The sequence below is a fragment of the Poecilia reticulata genome, linkage group LG3 (assembly GCF_000633615.1).
Source record: "Poecilia reticulata strain Guanapo linkage group LG3, Guppy_female_1.0+MT, whole genome shotgun sequence".
Lineage (NCBI taxonomy): Eukaryota > Metazoa > Chordata > Actinopteri > Cyprinodontiformes > Poeciliidae > Poecilia > Poecilia reticulata.
This window is the reverse complement of record NC_024333.1, coordinates 14,791,506-14,803,194: the sequence shown is the minus strand read 5'-3', so window position 1 is coordinate 14,803,194 and position 11,689 is coordinate 14,791,506. Positions and strand designations below refer to the sequence as shown.

The 11,689-nt window shown below is 36.9% G+C and overlaps 1 protein-coding gene and 1 long non-coding RNA gene across 8 annotated transcripts in view; one reads left to right on the top strand and one right to left on the bottom strand.

Moving 5' to 3' along the window:
- Positions 1 to 3,911: 3,911 nt before the first annotated feature.
- Positions 3,912 to 4,498, top strand: LOC103462327 (uncharacterized). The gene is made up of 2 exons (XR_533328.1): positions 3,912 to 4,146; positions 4,209 to 4,498. It is a non-coding gene; the product is annotated as an uncharacterized LOC103462327 (long non-coding RNA).
- Positions 4,499 to 6,542: 2,044 nt separating this feature from the next.
- Positions 6,543 to 11,689, bottom strand: part of dok4 (docking protein 4) — a 48,500-nt gene continuing 43,353 nt past the window's right edge. For all 7 annotated transcript variants that reach the window (XM_008405019.2, XM_008405018.2, XM_017304135.1 and 4 more), the window contains 2 exons: positions 10,431 to 10,536; positions 6,543 to 10,324 (listed from right to left, as the gene is read on the bottom strand). In XM_008405019.2, coding sequence (XP_008403241.1) covers positions 10,182 to 10,324; positions 10,431 to 10,536 — 249 coding nt within the window. In that variant the 3' untranslated portion in view covers positions 6,543 to 10,181. The remainder of the gene's footprint in view (positions 10,325 to 10,430; positions 10,537 to 11,689) is intronic.

Below are 11,689 nucleotides of genomic sequence, written 5' to 3'. Positions count from 1 at the left end.
GATGGATGGATGGATGGATGGATGGATGGATGGATGGATGGATGGATGGATGGATGGATGGATGGATGGATGGATGGATGGATGGATGGATGGATATATTTGATCATGTATGTAGAAATTATTTTATTGATTTAAAAAAAAACTGCTCTTTGGGGCCCCCTCGTGGCCGCGGTAGGTACCGCACACTTCGCTGGTAATATGAGCTGCCGTGCAACGTGCAGAGCATCCAAACGTCCAAAGCTCCGGTCAGAAGTTAAGTAAGCAAAACAATGTCTCAAAAACATTGTTTTGGGAAGAAGAAAGAGGAATAATAGAAAAAGCCAAAAGGTTTGTTTTAATGTGTCTTGGTAATGTAATGCAAAAGGTTTGTAAAGCAGCCAATAGAAAATTAGCTAAATAGCGACCTGGAACGGTCCAGTTCAACAGCCAAACATTTATGCTAGGGTCTTTGTGTTTGTGTGAAACTGAGTTTTAACTTTCAATGAGTTGATTCTCCTACTTGGCTCTGTATATTTCTGAGGTATTTTTGGCTTCAAAACGCCGTGTTTGATAATGTTTGATAATAATTAACACTTCTCAATGTTTGACATTGTCTAGCAAAATGTTTTTATGTCAGGCTACATAGCTGCTGCATCAATGAGCTGCTCTATGCAGTTATGTGAAACTTCTGTTAAAATCATTTGAAGGCTCAGAATCAACCCGGTACTGGTAACAGTCCACATTCCAGGGGAGAAAGACTCACCTGGTATAAATTAAATTTTTAGCTATTGGAGTTACGCTTAAGAGAAATTCATTTAATCAAAGAATGTCATGAATATGTGTGTAGGACTGCACTCATTGCAGTTTTCTGGCCGATCCCCGGTTACCGATCTTTAAAAAGCCTGACCTGCTGATTTTTATTTTGGCTGATATTTTTTTGTCTGAAATGTCGCTAAATATAGCAAGAAAGTCACTGAATAATCAACAGTGGGGTGAATATTGTTAACTGCAAACGTGTAGACCTGACTTGGTGGTCCGATAAGATAGGCTTCAGATGTAAGTATTGGCCAATCATGATCCCCCAAAATTAGGAAAATTGGCGCCCAGAAATCAACTGGTCAATAAATCAGTTGGCCGATAAATTGGCCAACTGATATTATACAACCTATATTATACATGTAAATAATGTAAACAGCACTGCCAGAGATGTAATAAGTTTATAGCAGGTGTGTGAATGATCTAATGATCGGACTGCTGATTGCAGCCAGTCCACATTGTTAGCAGAACTTGAGGGCCCCAAAACAAAAATTCCGCTTAGGGCCCCATGGAGGCTTGGGCCGGCCCTGTAAACAGGTACGAAGTAAAAAGTAAGTAGACAAGATTCAAGTAGCAGCTTCAAAGATTAGTCAACCAGTCAATCATATTCATTTGTACAGCACATTTAAGCAACAAGGCAGTCCACAATGCTTTACATCATAAAAACACAAAAATCCACAATTGAAACACTATTTTGCCAAGTGCCATCACTACCCATCAAAATGTTTGTTAGTGTTTCAAAAGCAATTCTGAACAAGTGGGTTTTAGTCTTGATTTAAAGGAACTCAGTGTTCCAGCTGATTCACAATTTTCTGAAAGTTTGTTCCAGATTTGTGGTGCATAGAAACTGAATTCTGCTTTTCCATGTTTGATTCTGGTTCTGGGGATGCAGAGCAGACCAGAACCAGAAGACGCTTAGGTCTTCTGGTTCTTTAATGTACTGTTGTGCCAACCTGTACAACGATTTATAATCCAGCTGTATTCTAAAGTAGCGGTTCTCATTACTAGATATGTGGGCGGTACAGCCCTCCAGGGGGCGTTCAGAGGACGGCAGGGGGCGCTGGCGGACATTTTTACAAAAGGGGGGCGCTGGGATTCCTTTGGGGGGGATTTGGTCGAAGGTAAACTTTACACCTTAAATGCACAACAATGCCAGTTTACACTTTGAGCAACTTGGTAAAACTGTATTGTGTAACATTAAATTATGCTTGGCTGCAACAATATAGATGGCAGCTCTTCTTCTATTTAGTGTTTATTGCTTATTGGCTCCGCTCCGCTCCTGCTAGTAGCTTGGATAGAACAGCGTTACACCGACTGATGACGTTGCTGAGATTCACTTTGTCTGGTATTTTTGCCAGTTCTGTGATCATGTTAAGCAGCAACTTATATTTCTGTTTAAAGGCTGCCCGCTTCCATGGAAGAACAACAGAAAATCTCTCTTGTAAACATGCAATTACTAAAATCACGATACCCTCACTTTGTATCCCTCTGAAAAAATTAACCTATTTAAATAATTAAATCCCGGTGATACCACGATAGAGAGCGTTCATTTCATAGCGTTAACACGGTGCTGTTAGTGGTCCGGTATGAAATGGGTGTGATAGAACAACACAGCACTTTTAAATTTCAATTATCAGAATGCAGAAATTGTTTCTGTTGTTTTATAAGGTTTATGTCAGTCTGCCTTTTCCCTGTCGATACGCTTCACGAGGGTCCTGCACCTTAGAGGCTTAAAAAAAACAACAAAAAAACGAGGCGCACATTGTGCAAAACTCTGAAACACGAGAAGCGGGACATAAAACTGAGCGACGAATTAGATGTGAATTATGGCATAAAAAACAGAGAATCCGACGCCGAACAGTGAAAAATTAACACATGATGTGAAACATATGACGATGAGGCGGCGTAGCAGGTGAAAGGATGGAGAAGACTGGTGGTCAATAAACGATAAAATAAATCTAGCAACAGGAAATAAACTAAAGTGGACATAGTAAACCAAGAGAGGATAATACTATTCAAAGGAAATGGAAATGAATGATGAACAAAATGCAAGAATAAACTAAGAAACTAAATTAAGAAACTAAATTAAACAGAGGAATAACCTGGGCAAGACCTTTCGATCAATAATTAATACAGAGACTGTATGGCAAGAATAAACAGACACTATTTCCAGATAAAAGGTAAAATAACACTGTTGAAGCGCCATGGGTTTAAGACCATATCTAGTAATGAGAATAAATATATCTTACAGACCATAACAGTAAATAACTGATCAATTATTTATGTTTTTAATTAGATTTGATATATTTATTTCTTCAATATTATTTTTCATGTCAGTGTTAATGTCATGAGGCCGATGACTCCATGACACTTTCAATTTGACTCATTAGGATTTGATTAAGAACCAGATTTGTTCTTTGTAATTTCTGTCCAGTAAAACTATCAATCTATAAATCAATAGACAGGTCTATATAAAGATATAATCCATGTTTCTGTCTCATATTTGTATGACATTAAAAGGACCTGGAACTTTTGTTTTTCCACTGAAAGCTCTGGTTTGAACAATAAATGCCATGTGGGTGAAGTTTTATGGATGATACTCTGATGTCCCATTCTCCTGAAGGCAGCACAGAGCTGCACCACCAGAAACTGACAGAAACACTGAAGAGGAGAAGAGTTATGATTAATGTAGTTACAGTTCTATCCATGTTTTAATGTTGCAGAGCTCAGTTGTTTTGTAAATAGTTCAAAGTTTAAACTGGCATGTTGAACATTATCTGGTCATTTTGTGTAATATTTAACAATTAGAAAATGGCAAAGATTAAGAATAATTTTTTCACTCTGATTGGCTGCTGTTATGTTCATTGCATTTTTCGTAGACGCCTGTGAAAATAATTTCTATTCCCATGACTTTTGTTCTCTGGGAAATTATTTTTGATGATAAATACAGAAACAAGCATAAAAATCAAAACATCTACAATAGTGATAGTAATATTAATGATAAAATAGTCAGTGCAAAGTAGCCTACAAATTCTTTGGTGGGGGCGGTGAGGGACCTGGATAAAAGCTAKGGGGGGGCTGGCCCAAAAAAGGTTGAGAAACACTGCTCTTGTCAGGGTCTGTGTTTTTTCCGTTCGTCTTGTGTGGTTTTCGTGCTGTCTTTAAGTTTATTTTTATGTTGGGTGACGCCTGCTGCTTCCAGTAGCATCCACTAGGTGCCGCCTGTGACGCCACTCCTGAGGAGTGCAGAGTCGCTATCTTCTTCACCTGCGGCTGATGAAGAGGATGATTACTGGGCTTCTTAAACAGCAGTCAGACGTTTCCTCCCCGCCTGAGTGTTAACTACCACTGGTAACACAGCGTTCGGAGCTAGGCTCTCCTCGTTGTTGACTCTTCGTTGTCCTCCCTTTCAGATCGTCCTTGTGCCTCCTGCGTGTGCCGTCTGCCCCAGGAGCTCTGTGAGTCTGCTTCCCCGTCGTCTGTCTGGATCTCCCTGTGTCTCCTCTCGACGCTGCTGTCAGACGCCACAGTACCTACCTGCCGGTATTCGGATCCTTCTGGTGCTGTTGTCCTCCGAACCAGTCGTGCAGCCGCTCTGTCTCTACTGAACCTACCATCAGAACCAGGGAGACGACCCGTTGGCTGATCCAGTTCGTGTTTTCCACCTCCCCTTCCCGATCACTCATTAAACACATTAACTAATTCTCTGTTCCACCGAGTCATGTTCTGCATGTGGGTTAAATCCCTTAAAACCATCATGACGGCTCTAAAGTCTATGAGATACAGGGAGCCAGAGGAAGGACTGTAGAACTGGGTAATGTGCTATATCTTCCTGCTTTTAGTGAGAACATCAGCTGCTGCATTCTGGGTCAACTGCAGCTGGATGATTAATTTTATTAAGCAGTCCTATGAAGACTCTGTTGCACTAATCAGTTCTTTGAGATGGCTTCTCTCAGACCTGAGCAGGAGAGGAGAAAGGTGTGACTTGGAGAGGAAAATGTGATGGTTATCCTCTCCTGTGTGTCTATTGTGCTCAGCAAGCAAGAGTAGACCACAGAAGCAGAAGGTAACGCACACCAAACAAAATTTCGCTTAGGGCCCTATGGAGGCTTGGGCCGACCCTTGCTGCTTGGAAGTGACTTTGAGTTTGTTGGTTTCTTTGAAGTACTTTAAAATGTTATACATGTTTAAAGTAATGTTGCTTGCTAAGTTGTATGGGTTTTTTAAAATTATTTTTATAAATGTATATCGCATGCTGAAGGAGGAGGGTTCGGTGAATGCGCATATGAAACTGGGGGGTTCGGTACCTCAAAAAAGGTTAAGAACCATTGATCTAGCAAGACTGTGACGACAGTGATGGAAAAGACAGTGAAGCTCAGCAGTAGTTGGAAAGAACATGGGTCAATTTCCCACAACATATCTGTGTGAAATGAGCTTCTCAAGCCTGGTTACTATAAAAACTAAAACCAGAGACAGAGATGTTGAGGAAGAGYTTTGTCTTTCTTCARTTTCTGCCAGAAAATCAGCTGTTTTCATCCAAACATGCACAGGTTTCACACTAGGTGGGTAAAATATACAGATATTGACATTTTGTACATGCAACTCTTCATATTGTAACAGTGAATATGAAGTGAAATKTTTCCCMAATATTATTGCTTCTTTCAGAATAAGAATTATTTTCTGTATTCCGGCTAAAAGAATGCTTGTGGATTAGTTTGTGAAACACTTTGAAGTTTTCTACAACTTCTTTAAATTTAACACCACAGTGTTGTGGCAGTGTTCAGGTGTATTTTGAAGTGGACATGTTAAGTGCAATTTGAAATAAGAAATGTAAAATGTGATAAAAATGCTTTTTTGTGTTTATTTGATTTCTATTCAAAACACTTTGATAAGAATAACTGTATATGTAATATAGAGTATCTTTGTTTACATTTTTGATTGGTGGTGTGCCTCATGATTTTTTCAATTAAAACAATGTACCTTGGCTCAAAAAAGGTTGAAAAACACTGGTCTAGACTACAACTCTGCTACGTGGCTCCTTGGTTCCATGTCCTCCCCCTCCAACCTTTCAGTTGGATTTCTTTAAAAATAAATGCCGCTAGTGGCAAAAAAAATGTGAAGTTCATGCTGTTAGGACAGGAGACAAGATGTTTCCATCCCTGAAATTATGATGCAGAGAATCACATATCTAAGTCTAAACTATCTTACAGAGAGTAAACACAATAAAAACATGCTTTAACTATGGCATTGTTCATTACAATGGCACATTTCTGATGTATTGAAATTAAATACGATCAGTACACTTAATGATATTAGCGATTAGGTAATGCATTCAGCAAGTACTTTTACTTTTAATAATTAAGTATTTTTAAAACCCATTACTTTGATATTTTTACTTAAGTAAAATGTTAATGTGGTACTTGAGTACTTGAGTAAATTTTTGTCTGTGTATTTGTTTTTTAAGTACTTTCTCCACCACTAGTTTTACCTTTCTTTTTTTTAACTTTGTAATATTTTATTTCCACAGTAACACAATATTTAGCACTGCTACATTGTTAGTTATTTCATGTGACAGTATTTTCAGTAAAAGTTTGAAGGAGTTCCAAGAGTGACAAGGTATTTTTTAAAGGCTGTTTGCTCACAAATGTACTCCGTGGGTAAGATACTTTATATCCTACAAAAAGAATTGGTGACAAGTGACAGAAAGCAGTGGCACAGCTCACTGACAGAAAGCTTTCACCACTGAGTAAGCAGGTAAGACTTTATTTTTCACCAAAACATGCATCTAGCATAAACAGTGTGATTGGGTTACAGCTAATTTTCATCAGTCTGGAGGGAGGTCACAGTCAGGAGTGAGAGGTGATAACGTAAAAACAGACTAACGCATGCTATAGCTTTGCTTTTAGCCTGAAGGACAACTGGCACTGCAGTCTCTTTCTGTTCTGCTTTTCAGCATATTTGTTCAATTACCTCTTTAAATCATCAGCAGCAGGTAAATGCAGCTTCAGTGGCCCAAAGGCTGTTTTACAAAGCGGTCAACATATGTCTTCTATCACTATCCATCAGTTCGGCTCAGTCTAATGACTGTTTCCTAATGATTTTAGCAACAATTGCAGTTTTTATGTATTTACAGAAACAGTCAAAGTCTTGTCAATGACATTTTTCAGTTATCCATTGATATTTTGGGGAGGGAACAGGAGGAGAAATTTCTGGAAATATTTTGGTATGAAATGTCAAAGCATTTTTTTTGCCAACATAATGACTCCTAATTTGAACTTTGAATTGTCTTGTTGCTGAAAATGTGCTACATAAATAAAATTGCCTTACCTTACCTTGCCTTGATGATCAAATACCTGACATTTTGTGGTGCTCTTGATTGCGTTTCTGTTTCATAATGTAATACAGCTATTGTGACACCAATAAGGAATGACTGTGGCTGAGTTTTTGGCTAACAGTACTTAATATAATAATTATATAACCAGTTAGTTGAAACACACGTAGGTTCTTAATTAGTCCTGTATTTTCACATTTGATGCAGTAACTGACTTTGATAAGTAGTGAAACAAGGTAGACTGAAGGTCTATGTTTCTTTGTGAAAGTATTCCCATTTCTTCATTGACAGACTTCAATGTCAACCTCATGGTTGAACCTCAACCTTCAATTGAACATCATGGTGTAACATGGTGTAGGGCAGTCCTTGCTCATCCAGGCGTTTCAGTCATAGCCAGACTGGACTTTCCTAAACTCTGTATTGGTCTTACAAAACAATTTACATCTATTTCAGTCTAAAAACATCAATAAACAACATTTGTTTCTAGGTTTATGAAACATTGTAGCTTTCTGCTACAGTTATTTTCTCCAGGAAAGCAAGCAAACACATCAACATGTGGCAGTGATTAAATCTACTGCCACAAAGCACATAGGAAACTGCAGGCACAAGACACTCTGGTGAATATGTTGTTATTGTCCAAACTGGTGCAGATTCATGCTGGCAAAGTGTGGACAGAATACCATCTGCTTGTACGAGGGGCAAGCTAGGTTCTGTCTGCATTTTCATTTGTTGACTCTTTCATGCAAAAACACTGTCATTTTCAAAAATGGAAAATAAACATTTCAGAATAAATAAATAGACTCATATAAAAGGCTACATAAAGAAGGCATCATACATAATAGTAGACTGTAAGTACACAGAAAACAGACAATTCACAACCAACATTGTGTAAACAAACAGAAAAATGCTTAGCCCTTTTTTGTTTATGGCATGGAGTGGAAGTTATTAATTTCAGCATTATTCCAGCTAAATCCTATTTTACAGCTTGTTCTGTGCAGATAGTCAGTTTGTTCCTAAAATCTGAAAAGTCATTTCAACAATCAGTGGCAAACACAACAGAATAGTTATGCCCTGTATTAGGAAAAAATCGTTCTCCTTTACACGTGTACTCAACACTGCACTACTTATTGAAATTGGGATGTTGTATGTCAGTCACTTTTCTGTTGAGAACACTGCCAAATCATGCAGTGGGTCTGCTTTAGGCTGATAGTAAACAGGCATATTCCCTTATACAGTCCTGCATGTTTGCAGCAGGTAATTTTTTTCTGTGCTCACCTGTAGTTGAGAATAACAGTCAAGAAAAACAAAGAAAAAAGAAAATGTAGACATCTCATATATAATGTAGAACTGCTTTGTGTGACTATTTCAGGATTTTGTTTAGCATATTTAACTGTAAACAATCTGGTCTTCATTCACATGAGCCTGAAGTTTCATTGATTCTGAGCAGGTACATTTTTATTATTTTGAACTGTCAGCCAATAGATAAGACTGAATAAACCAACAATCTTGGAAATCTACTTGGAGTTTGTTGATGTTGCACATGTTGGTAAAGTCAACCTTTCATTACCTGCTGGCCTTTCCAATATCTCTACATGAAAAATAAATGCACTCAAAATTCTTCATGCTTTATGTTGCTATAAGTAGATTATTTCATTTCATTACAGACCTATTTATCTTAAGCTTTTGCTTGAAGTTGGCTTACAAATGGATATGTGTGGGTGATTGGCTTTTCAGTCACCAGAGTCAATGTCTGTTCTACAAAGTATGCTCACAAGTCATCATCATCATAAATTTGCAAAGCAAATTAGACCTTGGAATAATGAAAGGGTTGTATAAATTCAGCACAAGACACATCTGCAGCTCTTACAAAAACTATTTACAATTTGTGCACATGTATAAAAACATTCTAGTGACAGCATCATCCTCTACTTCAAAACCTGCTTTAAGTGTCAGCAAACAGATCTTCCATCTGAAAGATCACATTATTTTGGACAAAGTCAAAGGCATCAGTCCAGAAGTAGAAAAACTAGGGATCTTCCAAATTAGAAAACTAATCTTTCCTTTCCAGGAGTAGCACAATCTATTTGGTGCTAGTAAGGCAAATTCTAGCCTTGGTCACTCCAAGACCATTGGTCTAACAAAACAGGCTTAAGAAAATTCCATGAAACCAATTTTAAACATCTAATCCATCTGATCCAAGGCAGCCCTAACATATACACACATTACAAACTGTGAAAAAGGAGAGAAAGTTAGAATATCATTATACCTCCATAAAAATAACTGACTTCTAGATCAAGGCATGCAGCTATAGCACAGTACACATTTTGCCATAAAAGCCTAAATATGCTTTATGCAATCTATCAATCTATCTTCCAAATGTCCACATGTCCCAGATTTCTCTTCTTTAAGGAAAAATCGTTCTCTCATTGAGACCCCGACTACACTAATGTGCAAACTATGAGCCAATTGTTGAAAACTTATTTGTACAGTTTAAACAACATCCTGTTAAATTTGATATACTTAGCAGCTAAACTTGTAAGTCAGCTTTAAAAGGAATAAAAAGCAGTTCCAGAGACAGCTTAAGTGCCTGGCTCAAAAACACACTGACCGGTGGCATGGGGAGGAAGCTAGAATGAAACTCAAACTGTTCTAACTGCAAGCTGACTACTTTTACAACTGTGCTACAGCTTCCCAAAGTTACAGATACTGAAATAACTGAAGATGAAAAACAAAATGTGTTTTTGTTTTACTTTACATTGTTGTAACTTGCAAATTCTGTTACACTGCTACTCACTTGGTTTGTTTTTCAAGAGATCTTGAGTATGTAAAGTAAAATGTAAAGTAAAACAAAAGATGAGCCCAGAGAAAAGATGAGTTTCTAAAATTGTTACAATTTTTGATTGAGTCTTTAAAACAAACTTGGTTGTTACAGAACATTACCACATTTCACAGGAAGTCATAGAAACTTTTACAAAACCCCAGGCAGAGCTGAATGTCTATGTTGGCTGACTGTTGAATACTGTCAATGTGTGCATGTATCAATATGCATTGTGTGTCACTGTCCTGGTAATGTAGGAAAGTGTGATGGCACAAGTGTATGAATATGCGCCAGGGACTGTGCTTGTGTATTTAGGGTCAACGTGGTGTGGCCCTTAGCTGGCAGATGGATGGACAGTAGTTCCTCTTCAACACCATCAGCTACAAAAGAGTGGGAATAGAGTTGTTAAAAGGCAGTTCATGTTTTTTATGCCATACCATTGACAATTGATCAAATATTAAACTGAAAGAGTTGAATGTGACCTACAACTTCCAGGGTCCATGTCAGTCTGGTTTCCAGTGATATGGTGCCAATATGCAGACCGGGGTAGGATGGCAGTTGGTGTACATGGGTAGGAGCCAACCTCTGATTCCTTAGACAACATTTAGATGTCAAATGCACATCACTTTTCTTTCCCAAATTACATATTTCTCAGTGTAGGTTTTGTTATTGTTGTTGAATGTTGCATTCCTTTTCATTGTGTAGTGTTTTGGCCAAATGAAGTGTAGTGTTGTGTAGTGTTTTGGCCAAGATGAAGTTCATAAACTACAACATTCTTTATAACTTTTAATGAGACCCCATGCTTTTACATGGATGGTTTGGTCTCTACAGCAAACCACAAACAGAAGAAGCAACTTTATACTCTCCTATATTTCTAGATGTATCATAAAATAAACCTGATTTGAATCCAGCTTAAATTCCAGTCTACTCATCCAGACCAGCTTAATACTTCATTTCTGTATATATTAAATATACAGACATGAATATGGAGAGCCATTTCAGCCAAAATTAAATAAATAAATGTGTGAAATAAATAGAAAATGAGTAAAATAAATCAAAAAGGAAGAAAATGAGTGAAATAAATGAAAAAAAATGTTAAATAAATAACTTAGCTTTTTCATTAACCCAATTTTTCATATTAATTTCTCAATTTCCTTTTTTTCATTAATCTATTTTCATTTTCCCATTTTTCATTAATCTATTTTTCATTTAACCATTTTTTAATTTAGCTTTTTCATTAACCCAATTTTTAAATTATCTATTTTTCATTTATCCCTTTATCCGTTTACCCATTTTTCATTCATCTATTTTTTATTTAACCACTTTTCAATTTCCCTATTTCATTAACCCAATTTTTTCATTTATTTTTTAGATTATCAATTTCTCTTTTTAATTTATATATTTTTCATTTGTCCATTTTTCATTTATCCCTTTATCTATTTACCCATTTTTCATTAATCTACTTTTTAATTTAACAATTTTTCAATTTCCTTTTTCCATTAACCTGATTTTCTATTTCCCAGTTTCATTAATCAATTTCTCATATATCCCTTTTTATTTACCCATTTTTTAAATCTATTTTTCATTTAACATTTGTTTGAAAAATTGTTAATTTTCCCATTTTCAAATTTCCATATTCATTTAGTATTTCCTTATTTTTTTATTTATCACATTCTATTTCCCCGCAAAACTTGCAAAAAATAAATGCAAATGAGGAGAGGCACGTCATCAGGCTACAACTTCCC